Below are 22,373 nucleotides of genomic sequence, written 5' to 3'. Positions count from 1 at the left end.
TCCCCTCCAGGTGGCTGACTGGGAGTCACAACCCCCGCCACATCTTGTATGCTGTTGTAGAGATGCTAGTTAACCAAGCAATACCACCCAGGAAACCAAACCCAGACCAGCAAAAATACCCCCTACCACATCAGCAATATGAAAAGCAATTGAGCAAAGATTAATAAAGGTAGAGAGAGATTAGGAATGTTATAAGGTAGGAAAATGAAATATGAGATGACTAAAGAAGATAAAATGGTTTTGAATGGGAAGAAAGAGGAGAAATAATAAGAGTAGGGAATAGAAACAAGATGAAGAGAAGGAGAAAATATAATTTAAAACATATGTAAACAGGGAAGGGCAATATGAGAATGGAGTAAGAAAAGGGGAGAGGATAATATGAGGTCTTGAGTAAAATTTAAAAAGTAGTGAACCAAAGGGAACAAAATTGCAGAAAAACCACAATAGGGTCAATACTAGCTGAGCAAAGATTAATAAAGGTGGAAAGAGAATAAGAACACTATATAAAAGAGAAAAGAGAATATGAGATGTCTACAGTAAGGAATTTTGAGAGGATAGAGGGAGGAATAGAATTCAAACTAAGAAAGGGGAAAAAATGAAATTCCAAACTCAAATAAGCAAGGACAGAAGGAAGGTAAAATGGAGTAAGACAGGGGGAGAGTAACCTATGAGATTTGAAATTTAAAAAAAAAAAAAGTGAACAAATAGGAATACAATTGAAAAAGAACAGCAATAACCGTAATATCCATACCAAACAAGCCACAATTTATAAAAGTAGAGAGAAAATAAGAATATTATAAGAATGGGAAAAAGAATGTGAGCTGACTAAAGGAAGGAAGAATGATTTTGAGGGGATAAAGCGAAGAGAAATAGTAAGAGTAAAAAATAGGAACATGGCATAGTGTGGGGGAAAATAAAATTTACAACAAAAATAAGAAAGGGCAGGAAGAAGTAAAAATAGAATAAGTCAAAGGAAGGGTACAATGTGAGATTTGAAATAAAAATTAAATAATATAAAAATCTAAATAAAAAGAATAAAAATAAAAGACCAAGAATACTGAATTACTTGGGATACAGTTGAAGCAAGAGAAGAAATATTAAAAGGCTCTGTGAAAGAAAAAATAAAGCACATTCTGAAGAAGAAGAGGTAGAATCCATCTCAGCAGAGTTTGGTATCTGCCTTCTGACTTTTCTTTCTGGGTCCACCTGTTTTCTTATGCACTCAAGGTCCCAGAGTAGGTCATCCAGCTTCTGGCAGCACCGCCTGTATCACCTTGACCTGCCTCTAGAGGGGCCTCTGTTGCTAACGGGAGGGTGAGACCCCTGGTTCTCCCCTGGTAGGCACTGTTCAGTCTTCTGGGAAAGTAGTGGGTGTGCTCCCCCTACCCCTGCACCACCCGTCTTGGTCCAGCCCAGCTGATTTTCAATAATGTATAGTTTCTGATGACTTTGCTCTCTGTTTCAAGTGAGGGGGCCAATCTGTGTAAGAGAGTCAGCTCTTTCCTGTTTGTTGCTGATGGCAACTCTGTGTGAGAGCCGAGGCTGAGCGGGGCCCTGGTTCCCCCTCGCTGCACTGATTTCTGATCTCCCTTCTTTGCTGGCCTTAGTGGAATAGGCTCCTAGGAACCAATGTATTTTGTCTCCCTGAGTAAAGTTCAAAAGGAGGCCTTTAGGTAATTCTCTCCCTGTCTTTTTCTTGTGGATATGCATCCTGCAGGGGGTTCTTGAACCTGTCCTGACTGTTTTTGCAGAGCTTCCCCATTGGTGGTGCTTTCCATCCTGCAGGAGGTGGGGCCTGGGTGCATACTTCCCTTCGGGGAGGTTTGGAGGTTCTATCTCCACAGGGGAAGGGGGCCCTTTCTGGCTGTAAATAACATCAGATGCTCAACTCCTGCCCATCCAGTTTCCAGCCCACTGCCATCGCAGCAGACAAAGTCCCAAACTCTCCACTCTGCGTAGCCTCTGCCCCACCAGCTGTCCCGGGCTGGGGCTGAGAAATCCCCTCGCTGTGCACTCTTCTGATCTCTGTGCCCAGCTGCACTCATTGGGAGCAAAGCGCACCTTCAGTCCCTTCCCCTTGCTGGCAGGGCCACAGTGCACAGGATCGCTGCCCAGCACATGTCAGCTCCCCTTTTTAAAAGTCTCTGGCACTCCCATTGCAGCACTGAGTCACTGTCTGGCTTTCTGTACACGCCACCTCTCCAAACAGCCAAGAGTCTCTCACAGTCACAGCTGGCCATGGCCTGTCTCCTCCCCCTCCCCCTCCCCCACAACTCAGGTACAGGTAGATCCCCCCTCTCTCTGGGTCTCTCCTGCAGCTATAGGTGTGCTACTGCTACTCGCTGTGTGTGTGTGTGTGTGTGTGTGTGTGTGGCCTGGATCTTCTGAGTCTGGGGGTTCTCTGCCATGGGAGGGGAGGGAGCCACAAAGCTGTGATCTCTGACCAGGCTTTCCACAGCTATAGGTGCTACACACAGAGTATTTCCCCTTCAACCTGTAAAACCTCCTTACTGTCCATTGTGAAGGATCTTCTGTACTCCTTGGCTTCCAAACTCCACATCAGCTAAGATTCTGTTGAGTGTTGAGTTTATTTTTTGAAATGTCTGCCAAAAGTATCTGAGTTGGGAGCAAGAGCAAGTGGACTCAGCTTCCTCCTTCTTGGCCGCCATCTTCTGTTCCACATTCTATTTCTTTTAAATAACTTTACATCCTTTAGGCACACAAGTACTTTATAGCTATCAATTATAAACATCTTAATTATTCTTTTCCCCAAAGGAAAGATACAATCAATAAAGAAGTCATTAATGGTTTTTTAATTTAAGCTTAATTTTAATTGATTTTTTCATGTAACATTTTATAAGAACTCTCTATATATACAGTTCTATATTGATTTTTTTCCTGTAACATCTTATAAGAACTATATATATATAGTTTCTATATATATAGAAAGCACCTTTATATATTTAAAACTATATTTTATAATAACAGGTTATAGAGTTTCTACCTACTCAAAATTCAAAAATTCTCTTAAATCTTTATAGAAGGAATATTCCTAAAGTAGTTTACAGTAGAAACAAACACAAACTATGATGATATAGTATGTAGAGGCTATATATATATATATATATATATATATATATATATATATATATTTTTTTTTTTTTTTTTTTTTTTTACTCAACTATTTGAGAGTTCTGGCTTCAAGTAATGGTGCAGTAGCTTGTATTGAATTAAGCCTCCTACTGATAAAAGTCATAAACTCTGGGAAAATACTTTTTAGAAAGTTGTTTGGAGGGACTGAAAAGCAGGCGTAAATTGGAGTGAAGTCAACTCTTGAAAGAACCAAATAATATAGGATAAGATCTATATATGACAGACATTGTGGTCAGTGTAGCATGCTGTTATAGAACTCATTCAGAAACACAGTTTATTGGCCTGGTGACAGAGGATCAAGTCTGGAGCTGTGAGAGTGGCTGGATATTTAGGGAGAATCACTGGAAGGAGGGAACCACAAAAGGCAGTGCTGAAATCAACACATAAATTCCCTAGAATTCTTGGCTGACCCCTGAACTATGCATATGAACGGTGAAACTACAAGCAGACCAGAGGGAAATAGCAGCCAAAAGATTAAAAACTGAGAAGTTCAGCAGCTATCTGCTGTAAGAGAGACAGAATTGACATGTCAAAGAAGGTTGCTAAATATCTTTGATTTTTTATGGAACCTCCAGATAACTGTATCTCAGGAGTTGCAAGTATGCCCCAGGACAAAAGGAATCATTCTAGGAGAAATATGTCTATCATTAAAAGCCTAAGACCAAGCCCCTATAAGTACCATTCATAATATTCAGTATATAATTTAAAAATTACTGTACAGAAAAGGAAAAATGAAAACTTGAGTTACAATCAAAAGAAGTTAGATTAAAGAAAGGGACCCACAGCCAACTGAGATATTGGAATTAGCCAACTTTAAGCATGATAAATATGTTAAATAATCTTCAGGAAAAGATAGATACAACAAATAAAGAAAAGGCTTTCAGGAGAAGTATCTGGTCCTTTACAAAAAAGAATCAAAAATCCTAGAATTGGAAAACAAAATATCTGAAATTTTAAAAATTCATTGAATGGTATAAAAAGCAGATTAAATGCAAAGATAAAAGATTTGGTGAACTTGAAGACAAGTCATAGAAATCATCCAAACTGAAGCATAGAAAACAAAAAGATCAAAAATCAAATGAATACATCAAGAACCTGTGTAATAATAGCAAGCTAGTTAAAAAATGCAATGGAGTGCAAGAGGCAAAGGAGAAGGAGAATAAAGTAGAAAAGATATGTGTATTTACTTCCAAACTCAATCATAAACTACAACCCCCAGATCTAGGAAACTTAACATACGCCAAGGAGAATAAATACAAAGAAAATCACACAGAGGCACATCATATTGAAACTTCTGAAAATCAAAGATAGAGAAAAAAATTTTAAGCAGTCAGAGATAAAGACATATTATTAATGGAAAAATACCTAGGACACCCCATCAGAAACACTGGAGGTCGGAAGACACTGGAACATCTTTAAAGTATTGAGTGAAAAATATAAATCTAGGATTTATATTCAGTAAAAATATATTTCTATAATAAATTCAAAATAAAAACCGTTTCTGAAAAGCAAAAGCTAAGAGACTTGATACCACCAAATACACCTAAAATAAATACTAAAGAAAGTTCTTCAGCCTGGACCAAAATGATAGAGCTAGAAACAATAATAAGCAAATAAATATAAAGGACTTTTTATTTTCTTAAATTCTTTAACAATTGATTAGTTAAATAAAGATCAGTCTTTTATGAGATTTATAATACATATAGATGTGAATATAAGATATTTATAGCACAAAAGATGAAACTAATAGTGTAAATGAAATGATACTTCAAAATTCTCATATTACACATGAAGTGGTATAACTATTTCAATATATAATATGTATTATGTAATAATATAATGAATAAGATATTATTTGAACTCCACTGATAAGTTAAGGATATGCACTGTAATCCCTAGGAAAAACACTACAAAGGGATTTAGTTAAAAATCCAAAGTAGAACATAGCCAATGATTTATATGACTATTCAATTATTAGAGTAATAATTAATAACCCAAAAGAAGACAAGAAATGAGGGACAAAACACATGAAGAACAGAGTGGGAAAAGACATAACAGATAGCATAAGGATTTATTTTTAGGCTCAGAGATAAAGCTGTAGTTTTCCAAGCAGAAAGAACAACAAGATTTTACCTTATTTTAGTTTAATATTAAACATACAGAATGTATGCCAGGACAACAAGGAAGGGAATTAGAAAGAGAGATTTCTCTCTCTTATATATATAAATGGCAAAAATGAATTCTTGATCTTAAAAGGAAATTGCTTGGTCTAGTAGAAGGAATTCAGTCCCTTTGATGGAGGCAAGCCCGAGCTTAAATTCTAATCTCAGGCATTTACTTGCACATGACCTTAAGCATCTTTCTCATCTACAAATGGAACTTCTCATGCCATTCTCACAAGTTGTAGAGATTCGATAAGATCACAAGTATAAAGCACCTGTGACAATAGAAGTGTTTCAGAAAACGTTTCTTTACTTTCTCTTAGCCCTAATACAAGTGCCTAACACACACAAAATGAGGATACAGTCAGAATTTTTAGTGAAAAGTACAGATGTGAGAATAGCCATTAGACTATAATTGATGCTCTTTAGTTTATCTGGTTGTCATCATAACTCTCCTCTCTGAAACACTACCTGCTTTTTCTGTTTTCAGTTTTCAATTAAATATCACATCCTGTTTTACATCCACAAGAGAGAAGAAGTATATATTCATAGAGTTCTCTCTGCTTGATTTCCTTTTCCTTCTCCAGAGTGAGATTTTTGCTTACAAGAAAGAAAAGAAACTAGAGGATGCAAACCCAAAATAAATGTCTTTTTTGAAAGCATTTCCCAAGTCATGAATTTGTGTCATTTCAGTTCGGGCTTTGAGCAAATTCAACCTATCAGAGACATATTCTGGCTTCAGTATTCCCTTAATGCTCTGCTTCATGCTTTTCCGAAAAAAACTGGGTGTGGAAGAAAGTTTCTTTGACCTTCCAGTGATCAATGTTTTGCTCTTAGGCTAACACAAGAGAGCATTTTTTTCCAGCCAGGAGAGTGCAGTCCCCACCTCACTAATAAGATTTATGTCACTGAAATGAAATATGAAACCTGGCCTGACCAGTTTGCATTGCCTCAGAATTCGGCCCAAGGGAATACATGTCCATTATGCTAGTGCTTTAAAAATCAGGGGAATTGGAAAAAAATTACCAACTCCATGCAATTTCGTTTCCCTCCCATAATGTTACCATGGCAACTCTCTCTTTCTCTCCTATCCAAATGCATATGCTGCCTTTGTTGAGGCAGCCTCCCTTGAGGCTCAAGAATTGCCTTTGTCAAGCATTTTTGAACTGGAGGTGGATGCTGTTGTGTGCAGGTGAACTGCTTTTTGGCTCAGGCCCCATTCTAAATGACACTGTATATTAATTGTACATTTCTGGGAATTGGGAGCAAGTAAGAATCCTTATTTTGTGTTAGAAAACACCTTGCTCTACTTTTAGGGAAAGGAATAAATGAGTTCACTGCTATGCTGTAAAATACAATATTCATAATAGCTATTTTTAAAGCTTTATGATTTTGAATTGGAAAGAGAAGAAAAACTTATCTAGAGCAAATATTCTTATATTTCTCTTACTCTGTATTCTGAGAGCTAAAAAGATTAAATCATATTCTTTTGCCTAATCCCCATTTACAAGTCACTTATCTATTGAGAATTTTATTTTTCTGGAAGGCAAGACAAGCTATTTTAATAGTGTTCTGAAGTATAAAAAGAAAAGCAGTTTTTAACCAACTAACTAGAAAACATTTTTAAAAGACTAGACCAAAAATTTACTTACTAACTCACTCCATGTATTAAATCACTCCGTCACTTTTATGAAGCAACTTTCATGGACATGGTATGGAGTTACCTTCTTTCTGAGGTTTAAATCTCCCTTAACAAGCAACCTTGCCCTAGCCAAGTGGCCGAGTTGGTTGGAGTGTCATCCCATACACCAAAAGCTGTGGGTTCATACCTAGGTTGTGGTTGTGGGCCCAGTCCCTGGCCAGGGCACAGATGGGAGGCAACTAAATGGTGTTTCTTTCTCACATTTATATTTCTACCTCCCTCCCTTCCTCTCTCTAGAAACCAGTCCTTGGGTAAAGGTTTTTAAAAAGTAACCTTGTCCTAAAAGCAGACAAGGTAAAATAATAATGCATGCCCACAAATAACTAAAAAGCTAAAACACCAGGTAAAAAGCTAGTGGTTCCCCCAAAGAGGCCCAGATTAAATAAGTTAGGAGTTCTGAAGGTGAAATGGTTGTGTCGAATTTTGGAAAAGGATTCACAGAAACACTACTTTAAAAGAGTAAGGATTTGGATTTTGGAGGAAGTGGAAGGAAAACTTCCAGCTATATGAAGTAGCATGGGCAAAACAGAAAAACAAGAAAGTGATCAGCTTTTGCCAGGCACTGCATAAAAGAGTTTGTTAATTAGGGTAGATGTGAAGGGAGTAGGGAAGACCAAGTGTAGCTGTGATGAATGTTGGAAGATTTTGAATGCTAACCTGAGGAATTCGGAGTTGGCTAAGGCATGAATGATAGTTACAGAAGATCATAATCAGAACCGTGGTTCAGGAAAGTGAATGATAAGCTATGTCTCTTTCAAAGCCAAAGCTATTAATTCAAAATTTAAATATTTATATTTTGCCCCAAAATAGGCATTAAGTCAATGCCTGCTAATTTTTTTTTTTTTAACTGAATTAAGTGTGCATCGCTTAATAGCAGGTACTTTTCGGTCTCACTGGGGATCAGCTGGTCTTGTCTCCGTCTTAGTGACGATAAAAATGGTGATGCTAATTAAAGATCTTACATTAACTCTAAATACCAGGTTTCCACTGGCCTGTGAGCCAGGTAGTTGTGACATCTTGTGCAGCTTCCCAATGAGGCATCTCTCCTGCCAGGATTCTGGTTGTTTTGAAGAGCCATGCACCTTTAAAAAGTGCCAGAGGACATCTGCAGAAAATCCAAAGGCTTCAGCCACTTGTAATCAAAGTTAAAAATACTGCAAGGAAAGCTACAGTTGAAAGAGCTGTGCTTCAGGTGGCTCTTTGCAGTTCAGCTAGGAACTTAACTCGGGGAGCTAGCCAACTTTATCATTGAAACGAGGTGATAAAAGAAACAATGGGTAGAACAATAGCACTTCACCCTGGTGGTGTGATTCAGTTGGTTGGAGTGTCATCCAATAACCAAAAGGTTGAGGGTTTGATTCCCAGTCAGGGCATATATCTAGGCTTCAGGTTTGAACCCCAGTCCGAGCACATACAAGCCCTGGTCAGGGTACATATGGGAGGTAACCCACTGATGCTTCTCTTGGTTGAGAAAATAAATAAATAAGAAAGACAGAACATTAGCACTTCACAGCTCTTGCAGTGATGAAAAAGGTCACCTTTCCTAACTGAGTTTCTAGATTCTGTAAGTTTTTAATATGTAAACACCAAAAACCAGAAGTAGCAGCTTCAGAATGTAAAGAAAGGGAGGCTAAGACTTGCTGAAAGTTTGAACACAGAGTCTGTCTTTATAACTCTTCCCAAGACCTCCCTTGATTGTCTCTCATAGTCAGCACTGGCCTTGTTTTGAACTATGTGACCTTAGATGAATAATTTAGCCTCCTTGAACCTTAGAGTCTTCATTTATAAAACAAAGATTGTACCTTCTACACAGGGGTAATATTGAGTGTAAAATGATACCGTGTCTTGGATTTGCTTCAAAATAGTATGAGAAAGAAGAGGTCAGGAAGTAAATGAATCAATATTGATCATTAAGCAACAATTGTAGACGCTGAATACCAGATACTGAAAAGCTCGTTACGCTATTCGCTCTACTATCATCTGAAATGTGTTTGAAATTTTCCACAATTAACAATTTTTAAAGATGAAATCAGTAAGAATGTATGTCTGTACAGAACAGTATATTTCAAAGGACTAAGAAGTTGAGATGATTTTGCTCTTAGATTGCCAAATACTTTGAATTCCGTATGTAGCAGTTTGCTTCGAGGAAGATCGTTTTCAAGAATAAATAAGTTGGGCTAACATTCTTTTTTTCTGAGTGACCATAATTGGAAATGTCTATGCATCTAATATCATGCCTTAGAGTCTACTAATGAGAAAAATGAAAAAAAAAAATTTGACCTTTAAGTTCATAAAAGATAATCACATGGAGAGAATGTGAAATATTTTTGTGTATTGGAAGGTAGATGTGATTATTATTATTTCTCCTTCAGGTATTTTCAGGTTAACAGTTCTGGGAAGACATCTAGACTTCATGGTGTTTTTTATTTGTTCTCAGATTTTATCTTATTCACAAGATACTGTTTGCAACTTGAAATATGGTTATATTATTTTACTTTGGCTTATAAGGGCAAATGTTTTAAATCAGTATAAAAGGCAGAGTATTTAAACATGCTCAAAGAATGTTCAGACCAGGTCATGTACTGTTTGTGACTCACGTTTCAGTTTTTAAGGGATTTTAATTCTACTGAGATTTAGCTAGTAGTTTAGAAATAGGATTGGTTATACATTAAGAAATTAGGCTTACTTTGAAGAAGTGCTCACATGATCTAGAAAGTGATTTAAGTACAGTGAATTGCATTTTGATGTATCTTAGAAATTGTGACTGTCTTTGGGGTAGGTGTTGTCAACCATGGGAACCTTCAAGTTGGAGAATACATAAGCTGGGGTGTGTGGAAACTTTCCATAGGGTTTAGGGCCACTTAGATGGTTTTAAGTGAATAACTGTCTACTTCCTTAGCTCCCTAGTAATTCTCCTTTCCCATCTATTCTTTAATTCAATGGTTCTTCTTCCTAATATGACAGAAAAGTCTAACTTTCTAACTCTCACCCACATGACCCAGAGTGCAAAGACCTTTGGGGGTGAAGGGGAGAACACGAAGGGAGCAAAGGGAAGAGTTCAGAATATTGATGTCCTGTTAAGAATTACATGACTATAATGATTGGAAAACATATTCTTCTGCATATTGAATGATTATAAATCCTATTGCTGCCAACAAAAATGAAGGACCTAATGGAATTATCTTAAGATGGATCATTTAAAAAAATCTTTGGTGAAAAATTATTAAGTGATTTGCATATAATTCAGAAGGAGTTCAGCAAATAACTGATGTTGCTATAGCAGAAGTCCATCTACTTATTTATGCAGACAAGATTTCTCAGCACTAACATTTATAAAAGCAAATATTAGGAGAGTATTGATGCTAAACCATTTTAGCAGTAATATTCATTAGCAGATATGTGAACTAGTGAAAAAATATATCTCATCAAGAGGGGAATTTATAATAAATTTTTACTCTTGTTTAATCATAAAATTAGAATGCATTTTTGATATTTTGATCAATTGTGTTTGAATATTAATCAGGAGATTTATTTCTAATAGTTAAAGCTCATGTCCTCCAGAAATCTATAAACCTCTTTTAAATTTAAATTTATATATTTCTGTGGCAGAGAAATATCATGTGGTTATCAATAAAAAATACTGAAGCACCCTGGTTGCTATGGCTCAGTGGATTGAGCGTCGGCCTGCGAGCCAAGTGTCGCTGGTTCGATTCCTAGTCAGGGTACATGACTAGGTTGCACATCAGGTCCCCAGTTGGGGGCCCAAGTGAGAGGCAACCACACAGTGATGTTTCTCTCCCTCTCTTTCTCCTTTCCCCTCTTTCTAAAAATAAATAAACAAATAAATTTAAAAAAAAACACTGATGCATAAAGTTAAATTAGCTTAAGATAAAATTACATGGGGGAACTGGTATAAAAATAAAAATGCAAGAGAAAAAAATGACCAATGTAAAATTCCTATTACAAATTTCTATTTTCAAAGTTTATTTCTACATTTCTTTAAATGATGGATATAAATTTACTTATAGTATTTAGATTCCACCAGATATGCAAAAATAATGGGACAGTTATATTTTTAAATGTTAGAATCCTGATATGTGGGAAATTACACACTTTGCCAAGTACTTAAATCTATGAAGAATTTAGTTCTCATAAAAATACAAAATTATTGTGTCAGTTATAGAAGTAAATGTTTGCAGCTCACTGGTCCACAGCATGTTAGATACTGCACTGAAGCTTGAAGAAACACTCTGCATTTCTAGAAATTCCCATTGAATCTAATTGAAGCTATTGCCCTGTGTTCAATAGGACGGTCTGACGCCGCTGCACTGTGGAGCAAGGAGTGGCCATGAGCAGGTGGTGGAAATGCTGCTCGATCGAGCAGCCCCCATTCTTTCAAAAACCAAGGTAATTTCTTCCTAGATTTCAGGGCATTACACTGTATTTAGCTTTGACTCTTTCTACATGTTACTTAACCCAGCCTTTTGAATTACACAGAAAATGCCATAGTTTCAATTTAGCAGTTAGAGTGGCTATGCTCACCAAATCTTGGGAGAACCTCAAAATCACTTTGGGTTTATGAAGCCTTTAGAAAGAATATAGTCTACCAAAAAGCCATTTTTGCATGTGTGTTTGTTGTTTTATCAGCAACATTTAGTGCTTGATTTTACTCTATGAACTTTTCATAGCTCAGAAAGGATGACTTTTGGGGGAAGGAAAGACTGGGAACTGGCTCTCTTTCCTCAGCCTCGTGGTTTATTTCTTGAGAGTTCACAGACTAGTGAAAAGGCCAAAGAAGTCATTTGACTGGTAAAGAATGGAAACTTGGGAAAGACAGTACCTTTTCCACAGGGAAAGTTCACATATCTGAAAAGGGCACATAAAGATTGCCTGAAAAAAAAATTGTTTTACTATACTAAGTGTCTCCTAGATTTTTTTAATGGAAAAACCACTTGACACTATTTGAAAAAGAAAACATTTGTAAATAAATTTTGGAACTACCCCATAATCACTACTGGCTTTATTTATCAATTATTTTGGAACCCCTGTTAAGCTTTATAAAGAGCCTTGATCTCTAAACATTATCAAAAGAACAAAATTATATATTACTCCTGTTTGTATGCTAATTGATGTTTCCGACTCTAGTGAAGATGGGCAGGGTTGAGGTGGTCTCCGCAATTCCATCACTCCTTTGAAGTGCAGAGCTTAGTTTGGCAAGCTGACGGAGGCATTAACCTATAGAATTAAACAGTAACTATTTTTTATTGAGTCTTTTGGATGCTTCTTATCTAAGCCATCTATTTGTTCTTTTCTCTTTCCTACAGTCCATGTCTGTCTTTTTTACGGCACTGCTGTCTTCTGAGTCACAGCATCCGTCACTGAACTGTCATAATAGCGTCATTACTGGTTCTCCACTTCCCTCCTTCTTCACAATCGGTTCCCATTTTGCAGTCAGAGTGGCCCTATGACTTGTCAACCAAATCATGTCAACCTCCTGCCTAAAAACCTTCTGATTAATTTCAGCTGTTCCCTGTAACATTAATTTTCATTTTATCAAAGCCATACAGGCAGAAGAGTTAAAAATTATATCATCATCTCATTTTTTCCTTTTGTTGTTCATCTCATTACCTTCCCCCCACCCCCAGAGAACTCCCCTTGGTTTTTTTCTTCAATGCTTTTAATATTTAAGAACATTATCTTATTCTCTGATAGCTTCTTTCCTTAAAGCATCCCATTCTGGTTTTATGGATGCAATATTTTATATTACCTTTCTGAGAACATTTTAGATCACTTTTCTTTAGTGTAATTTTTGTGCCTCTCATATGTCCATAATTCCTCCGATTTCTTATTTTCTCTTTGTTAGCTTTGGCTCACTTTCATGTTGGGGTTTCCCACAAATGCCTACACCCACCCGTAAGTGTCAGGCACTAACATCTGAGTGGGAACGCTGGGGCAGTGCAGTCAGAACTCTACTCAGCTGTGTCAGGTAGGCTGGAGGCCTCAGATGGCAGGATGAGGTGGCCTTTACTCTGGGAAGTTCCATTTTTTGAGAAATGAATCCTCCAACCTTTTGCAGCTTACACCAATAGGAATAATTTACAGCAGCGATTTTCAACCTTTTCCGTTTAACGGCACACGTAAACTAATTGCTAAAATTCTGCAGCACACAAAAAATATAGTTCCTGCCCATCCCACAAAAAGTAGGTATAATTTTGATTCATTCACACCAGATGGCTATTGTTGTGTCAGCTGTTGTCATTTTTTTACCTGTCAATCTAAGGGAAAAAAGGTCAGTGCCCCTGACTAAATAGTCATGTATTGCATGTTTTAAAAATTCTTGCAGCTCACTGGTTGGAAATCGCTGGTTTACATTAAGGAAAAGGAAAGGGGACTGTCAATGTCTCTGTCCTGTATGCATACTTTAATCATAACAACCTTGTATGCATACTTGAATCGTAACAATGGTAACTAATATTTGTAGAGTGATTACTGCATACCAGGTCCTAAATAATTCATATATGTTAACCCATTTAATTCTCACAATAACTCTATAAGGTACTAATATTACTATTATACTCTTTTTATAAATAGGAAAACTGAGACCCCCCAAAATAGCTTCCTTAAGATATCTCGGCTGGTTGCAGAGCAAGAATTTGAACCCAGACAGTCTAACTCCAGACACCATGCAACCTCTAAACTGTCTTTTCTTGTGAGCAGCTGTTCCCAGTCCAGAACCTCGCCACTGCTTTCTGCTCTACCTGGGCCCCTGCGTCCAGAATCTCTCTGGTTCACTTTCTCCAGACACTAAACTTATGGTTTCCTGCTAGCCCTGGTTGGGTGGTTCCGTTGGATTGTGCATTTTCCCTGTGCACCAAAAGGCTGAGGTTTTGATTTTCAGTTAGGACACATACCTCAGTTGCAGGTTCAATCACTGGTTGAAGTGCATACAGGAGGCAACCAATTGATATTTCTCTCTCTCTCTCTCTCTCTCTCTCTCTCTCTCTCTCTCTCTCTCTCTCTCTCTCTCTCTCTCTCTCTCTCTCTCTCTTTCTCGTCTCTCACTCAAATCAATAAACATATTCTTGGGTGAGGATTTATTTTAAAGCTACAAGGGGGCAGGCAACTGACTTTGCTGGGTTGGAAGGGCCTGGAGACCTGACAGCTCTGTACTCAGACAAACCAACACTGCTTTCAAGGTACCATGTATCCATATCCCCTTCCTTGGGGGCATTTGAGAGGCAAATCAGGTGTCTTTATTATACCCAGAGACATACTGGAGCCAGATTGTTGAGCCTATTGTGTACATCTCTTCCTGGTTCCACATCCAGTAACTTTATGTTAATAGCTTCAAATTGGTCGTTATAGGAGTCTTTACATCATGGAGATTGACAGATACTACATAATCAGGACTTTCTTTTTCAAAGAACTGCTGTTAAACATTTATCAGCACACCACTGATTATACCCCTCCACAGACTCAGGTTTCCGCCTTCTTTCTTCTGCTGGATAAGTGAACACACTTAAGTCCTCTCATATTCCATCTGTCTTTGTTTCCTCTCCCAGGTAGGTGTGTGGGTGTGCACACATACATGCCCCTGTGGAATTTACCTTTCAAATTCCTTGAATGCTTTTTAGTGGCATTTGGGAAAGGCTGGAGAAACATACATGTCACATTTATCACATTTACCTGAAGGTGTCCTCCTTTACTGAGAATAAACTCCTTACCCGAATCTGACCACCTTCCTGCCTCATCTCCTCTCGTGCAGCCCTGTACCATCTTCCAGACAACTAGCTTTCTTTCACTTCCTAAAATACACTGAGTTTGCTCTCATTTCCTAGTCTCTCAGACTGAATACCCTCAGCTTATCCCAGATCTCTGCAACCTCCACAAGTTTTTCAACTTAACCCTTAGCCTATTTACTTATTTGCTCGCTCTCCCTCAAAATGAAAGCAAGAACTTTGGCTTATTCCTTATGGTACCCCAAGCACCTAAATCAGTGTCTAACGCACGTGGTAGACCTTCAATAAATGTTGTTGAATGAATATTAAGTGAATAAATGCATTCCTAACCTTAAGACCTGAGTGTAATTCTTCCAGACTTTCATCTTTCTGAGCTAAGAAAACTCATTACAATGGATCCATATGTTCGGCTTGGTGAAGGTGCCATAGGTAATAAGGACCCTCCCCATAGGGCAAGTGATCTTTCTCCTTGTCTTTCCCCAGTGACCTATGTATCATTTTTTTGTGTATCATTAGAGAATTTCCTTCTTTTTACTGACACTGCTTTCCTTTTCTACTCTATGTCATGTGTTCTCTCAGGTTTTGTTTTTTTTTGTTTAGTTCTTATTTTCCACAAAGACTGTATCAAAACATTAAGCAGAAGACTGTTTGGCAGGAAATAAATGAGTGCATATGCTCAGCTGGGAGTGGCAGTATCGCAAATGAGAAATGTTCCCATCATTTTTGCACCTCAGTTTCTACTTTGGTTCAAATTGTTTGTTGGGAACTTTTAAGGCAGAAGTATCCTGATCGATTGACATTGTATGAAGGCTTTAAATTTACATAAATATTTATTGGGCTCTTTCTATATATGCAAGGCTCTCTGCTGGCCAACACAGGGAAATTATAACCCATGCACCTCTTGCTTTCAAGGAATGCAGATAGTTGAAATATATGACAGTGAGGGAATGACCTATGAGAGTGGCCAAAGGAAGGCTTGCCTTTTTTTCTTATTTTTAACTCCTCTTTTGTGTTATTCATTGACAAGTTAGGGGAAATGACAGCCTAGAGGATTCAGAAATACTTGGTTCATCAGTTCGTACTTAACATATTGTTATTTTCAAAGTTGACTGATGACCACTTTTTTGGAAACTGAATTTGCTGGCGCTTTTTTCCCCTAGAATATGTTAGATTATGTTACAGAAATTAATAGAGCCTTTCTTGATAATTGGATTCCCTAGGAATTTCCCAGGCTTCTCCATTTTATCTACATATTTAAAGGAAGCATGCTTGAAAAGACTGACAGCTTTTTTTTTTTATTTTTAAATTACAACTGATGTAATATTAGTTTCAGAATGACATCTTAATACCTTGTTTTTGCCTTCATCAGGAAACATGTACTGAATGCTAAGTGTCACTCTAACATTTTTAAGGTTTTAATTTACCTTTGAACTCATTCATGTCTTAGCTCTTCAGATGAATTTTTGACTCATTCCTATCCCATATAATTAACTATGTCATTGAACCCAATTGATTTAAACTAACTGAGGGTAAACTTTAGTTAATAGCTTGGTCAGTGCCTTGCCTTTCCTCATTATAGACACATGGGGGCACCATATTGCTAGAAAATGAAAAAACTTTCTACATTGATGTGAGATGAAATGTATCGCTGTAAGCAGAACATTTTGTTCATTGAATCAATACAGTATTAAAATTCAAGTATTAGTAACTCATGAGGACAAAATAAAAACTAGTCTAATGAACACCAATTTGTTCCTGCTTTTATTTTATCTTTTTCAGTGTTAAAAATTAAGAATTCCAATTCACTGAGAATGTAATAACAGATTTTAGTGCAGTTCACATTTTTTAAATCAGAAAAAGAAGTTATCTTTGAAAATTTGTTTTCTATTGATATAAAAAGTTACAGGGCTAGTTTTAAAAGTAGCTGTTCAAAACAGTTGTCCAAACCTTTTAAAAATAGAAAGTATTTTCATGTGAAAACAAGAGTTTTATCTGTTCATATCTGTACTGTATTTTGTGTTTGGCGTATTGCTGATGAAAAGGTAAAACAATAAACTTTGACCTTCTTCTGTGTTCCAGAATGGATTGTCCCCATTGCACATGGCCACACAAGGGGATCACTTAAACTGCGTCCAGCTTCTCCTCCAGCACAATGTGCCTGTGGACGATGTCACCAATGACTATCTGACCGCCCTGCACGTGGCTGCCCACTGCGGCCATTACAAAGTCGCCAAGGTTCTCTTGGACAAGAAAGCTAACCCCAATGCCAAAGCCCTGGTAAGTAGCTCAGCCAACAGGTCCAGACTTTGTTGTCTTGCTGACAACATGCTACCTCTGTATGTGAAGGGATTGCTTTTGAGCAGGTAAAAATGGGAGGTCTAATTAAATAAAGTAGACCTTAGTCAATGTTTTCAAATATCCTTCTGGAAAATCTGTAAAACCTGTTTCCAACATAAATGAGGCTTACAGGGTTCAATTATTAACATCCTTTAGGGTCACGCTGGTGATTCTCTTATATGAATGAAACCTGAAGACTATACAAGTATAACACAGACTGAGATGGTCAACCTTACCTTACTGTGGGTAAAGTTATAATTTAGTGAATTAAACTTTTATTCTGAGGCAAAATGACAGAAACAAAAACAAAACAAAACTAAAACTTTACCTTAAACATGAAACGTCTAGGAATTTATGAGCTGAAATTTTATGTTAGCCATGTGAGTTAATGAAACGTTGCCTGTCATCTACATTTCCTACCGACACAAATCTACATTTTGGTCGGGTTTGTAGTCTTGACTCCAAAAATGAGTTGCTATTTTAATCCTAGCTCAGTATCATAGTTTGGTTTTCTCAGCAAGAGGGTGTTTGTTGTCTTAGAAAAATAAATGGTCCCAATTTAGTAAGTCATTTCACTTTAGTTCAGAAGAAGCACCCATGTTTAGGAAAAAATAAATCACCAAATGCTAGGGAGAACATGTGAGTTTACGAGTAATTTTGAGGTAAAGGCTGTCATCCAATCAGCCGTTTTAGGAAGGGTCTCTGCTGCGTTCCTGCTGCTGCGGTCGGTCTCCCTAGCCAGATGGATCATGCTGTGCCGGCTCTGAAATTCTGAGTGGGCAGAAGAGAACGGGGAGGGAGGAGCCCTCCAGACCCCAGGCAGCTGCGTGCCCCTGGTCATGCTAAGAGCCTTTATCAGGGCAGCATTTCAAGAGCTGTTGACCTGCCCCGTATATCAGGCATAGATTTAAATTCTGAGAAGGGAGGGAAATAGATTAGCAATCATGACTCATTTTCCATAGAAGAAAAAAAGCCTTAAAACAGGGTGTGGGCTCGCACTCTCATTTTCCTCTGACTGAAGATTTCACAAGATACGAAGCTTGCAGCCAGTCATCCTGGCATGGACTATGGCCAGCAAATGGGCTCACAATGTCCACAGAAGCACCTGCCATGACTTTGACCTAAGCTTTTACAGTGGACCCTTATATTTTTGTAGCTCTCTGTGGTGACGAAAATATGTTCCATGGTCTTGGTTATGAGGCAGTACATTTTGGTAGGTGATTTGTTGAAAAGCAAGTCCTTTTATCAGATTAAACATTAAACCAAGTGACCCAAATAATGTGGGGTTGTTTAACTTTCTGCTTCCTTGGAGTAAGCACGTGCTTAAATCTTAAAGCTGGAAGGAATGAAAACATTCTAGGACTGGTCTTGTAGTCTCCCTAAAATGTAGCAGAGAAGTTGGAAGAGGCACTGGTGAAGTTTTAGCTTTGAGAACAAGTGCCTGGGCCAGCTGTTTTTAGTCTGTGTTTGAAATGAGGTAGAGGAGGGAGATATTATTTGGAAGAGTGATTCCAAAGTGAAATAATCTAAAGAAATAGCATGGCCATTCTGCCTTAGATCCCAGGGATTATGACCAAAAATTCGCATTTACCAGGGCACCTTGGGTTCCTAGGACCCACTAGCCTACCTGTGCTTCCAGAAAGAACTTACATCCTGTTTAGCACCACATGTTACTGCTCACTTCCACATCTTTACAGAACATCACTTAAGCTAAAATATGTTACCACACAAACTGGATTTCGGTAGAATGTACTCAAGTAGGTATGTGTCTCTGTTCCTTGCAGAATGGCTTTACCCCTCTTCATATTGCCTGCAAGAAGAATCGAATTAAAGTAATGGAACTCCTTCTGAAACACGGTGCATCCATCCAAGCTGTAACCGAGGTGAGAGGAGATAGGATTTCTGGGGTCCCCAGGTACTGAACGTATAGCCCAGTGTTATTCCTGATGACAGTGAGTTTTGCTATGTGTCATTGTCACAGACCACTTTCTGAGCCTGTCACCCAAGGGGCCACCAGTCCTAAGGAGCGCTGACAAGACTGGGGGTGGGTCAGTGTGGATACAGCACCATGACTAGGAGCATTGCCTCAAATACAAGCTTCACACTCCAGAGAAAGTGACTCTCACTGAAGACATGATTTATATGAAATCCTATAATGCAATGCTTCTCAGCCTGGGGCGATTTTGCCCCACCAAGGGACATTTGGCAATGTCTGGAGGTACTTTTGGTTGTCACAACTGGGTGGTGCTACTGGTATCTAGGGGATAGAGGCAAGAGATGCTACTAAACCATTCACAATGTACCAGCCAACCTTCCACCACAAAGAATTATCTGACTCAAAATGCCAACTGTGCTAAGGCTGAGACACCCTGCAAAATACAACCTCTGTGTGTTTCTAACCTAAGGATTACTCTCTGTAAAACCTCAGAGTTAATGAAACACAGAGTTGCCAAAGTTAATGAAGGACTAGCTCTAGGTTTCTTCTGTACAAACCAACACAGGACTCAGAAAAAAGACCCATCAGAATCAGGGCTGAGCCTTCAATAGAGCAAAGAAGCCTGGCATCTGCCCTCCAGACTCATCCCATCATAGCACACTGGTCTCTGCGGGTTCTGGCCATCGACACCTCCCTAGACTGAACACCCTTTCGTTCACCTCCATCTCCCTTAACCCTCCACATGCCGCACACCCTCTTTCCCAGGCTAACCCTGAACACCCTCTGGGAGCAAATCTGGGCCACCTTCTCTAGGAAACCTTCCCTCCACCCTGGCCTGGTCTAGGAGCTCCTCCTGGGACCATCCCCTACTCCTGTGCTTATTTTCATCAAAGCACTGATTCAGCTGGGTTACTTATGACCCAGCTAGCCCCCTTCATGCTCCTTCCAGGCACGCTTGAGTCTTACTGGTGTTTATATGCCCACAATGCCTGGCCCATAGGAGATCATTCAGTAAAGGTTTATTGTATGCATCCATTAAGAGGATAGGATTTGAAGCAAACGTAAAAATTGAGTCTAGTCTAGTGATTATTGCATTACCTCAGTCTCTTATCTGCAACTGAAATACTTGTCTTGATTTGTAACACTCACAATTTTTTAAAGATTAAATGGTTGAAAATGTTAATACTGATTTATTCTTTTATCAGTCTTACGGCTTCATGGGAGGCACCCTGTTATGTTAATTATAAAGTAATGAGTTTATTCCCAGCGCATGGCAACGCTTTTTTGTTTTCACTCTCGGTGCATGGCAGCCAGGGAGGAGAAGGTCACGCTGCCAGCCAGCCCTGTGCTCCCTACGAGCTCTGAGCAATGCCTTACACCTGTGGACAGTTTCACCTTGCCCACATCGCGACTACTCCCCTGCCGATGGAAAAAAGGCTCCAAGTTATAACAAAATTCTCCTTTTCCCCTTTTTCCTCAGTTCCTGCTGTTTGAAGTATGGGCAACCAGAATTCTTCCTCTTCAGTCTTTTACCTAACTTTTATAATAGAGAATTCGTTTTGCCTTGTGTGTGTGTGTGTGTGTGTGTGTGTGTGTGTGTGTGTGACATTTTTCAAATATCTGTTGAGATTTCTTATCTCCTTCTTCTTTTTTGAAAAACAAGTCAGTTTTTTCTGGCCATTTTAAAATATTTTACCAAATTAGAATGTTGTAAGTGGAATTATATTCTGAAAAACTTAAAATGGAATAATTTCATATAAAAAGCAGAACTATTATGGATTGTGTATATGTGTGTGTAGGCTTTGAAGCAAATTTAACAATTGAGGTTTAACCTAGCGCTCATTATAATATTTACCTTAAACTGTATCACCTTAATTTATAATATTCCTATAGTTAAAAATTAAGTAATTGAGACCATTAATGCTGATTTGCTCATTTATTAGAGGGACAGCTTTGTGTTAAGCTCTGTACTCTTTCACGTGTAATATAATGAGTTTATTCTGAATGCATGGGTATTCTTGGTGAAGGCCAGAGCAGGATTTGAAATAAAAGTCAAATTTTTACTAACACATCTTCCCCTCTCTGCCACCCCTTCCCCCACCACACACACACATAGCCATATGGGTAACGAAAGTTTAATAACAAAGGGGGAAAACCTTCAAGTTATTTCTCTCTAAATTGTTTCCATAGAACTATATAAAATGTGTGAATTTTTTTTTCTTTTTTAATGGCTATTACACAGGTCTTTCATAATCATGGAACTTGCATGAGGGAATCTGGCATAATAGTGATTGTCTAGATGTTTTCTCATCTGATCAATAAACTGAGTATCTTAAAATAAGTGGATGGATGGATGGCAGGAGGCAGATGGGCAGGCAAACAGAGAAACTGTTTTAATGATTAGAAAACAAACCTACATTTCCCTCTTTGTCCCCCCAGTCGGGCCTTACCCCAATCCATGTTGCTGCCTTCATGGGGCATGTAAATATCGTATCGCAGCTAATGCATCATGGAGCCTCACCCAACACCACCAACGTGGTAAGTATTCTTTTAACACAGAAGGTCGAATTGTGAGCATTTAAGAAACTGGCAAAGGTTTCTCTTATCTACATTTTTTTGTTATAAGTAAATTAATTACTATTTAATTTACTACTTAAAAGGACAGAATTTGAGAACACCTGTGGTTTCCTTTACTTTGAAGGTGAGATCCATTCAGTCACTAGGGGGTCACTAATTGTTAGGACTTATGAACTGTGTACATTACTGCTGGATATTATGCATCTAAAAATAAAGTTTTTATGGAGGGAGAGAAATTTTCTTTGCAATGAAAGCATTAAGAAGTGTTACGTGTTGAGAAGGTGATTTAAACACTATCATTACTGTGATTTCAAGTAACTTCAGAGTAATTTCTGTGGCCTGTGTTGACCACGTCTAGCAAACCCATGGAGCTCAGTTCATAGATTATCAAATGATGCTGTTTTCTCACACTAAGCATCACTCTGCAGGACCATGAGACTCACTTAAGGATAAATATAGGAGGAGTAGCTAATCATTCTAGATCTGCATGTGGCATTTGACATTGTTTTACAGGTTTTTAAATTTGACATCACATTAGTATTAGCACACCAGACCACAGAATAAGAACATTGGTTGGACTTATGAATACCAAAGAAGTAAAAATAAAACAAGCACCATTCTGGCCCAGAAAGAGCAAGCCATAAGTTCCCTGCACACAGACCCTGAGGGTATGCCACCAGTAGGGCTCTCTACCAGCCACTGGAATCAGCACATCCACAGACAGGAGTAGACCAGCCTCTCAGCTGCGATACAGTCCTTCCTGGTGC

At 38.2% G+C, this 22,373-nt stretch overlaps 1 protein-coding gene across 2 annotated transcripts in view; it reads left to right on the top strand.

Annotated features, from left to right (window-relative positions):
* Positions 1-22,373, top strand: part of ANK3 (ankyrin 3) — a 501,644-nt gene that overhangs the window by 327,558 nt on the left and 151,713 nt on the right. For both annotated transcript variants that reach the window (XM_090278064.1, XM_090278066.1), the window contains exons 9-12: positions 11,326-11,424; positions 16,836-17,033; positions 18,878-18,976; positions 21,469-21,567. In XM_090278064.1, coding sequence (XP_090134190.1) covers positions 11,326-11,424; positions 16,836-17,033; positions 18,878-18,976; positions 21,469-21,567 — 495 coding nt within the window. The remainder of the gene's footprint in view (positions 1-11,325; positions 11,425-16,835; positions 17,034-18,877; positions 18,977-21,468; positions 21,568-22,373) is intronic.

This window comes from Furipterus horrens, unplaced genomic scaffold (genome assembly GCF_987537825.1).
Source record: "Furipterus horrens unplaced genomic scaffold, mFurHor1.1.pri manual_scaffold_5, whole genome shotgun sequence".
Lineage (NCBI taxonomy): Eukaryota > Metazoa > Chordata > Mammalia > Chiroptera > Furipteridae > Furipterus > Furipterus horrens.
Note: the sequence above shows the minus strand (reverse complement) of the source record. Positions and strands in the feature narration are given on the sequence as shown.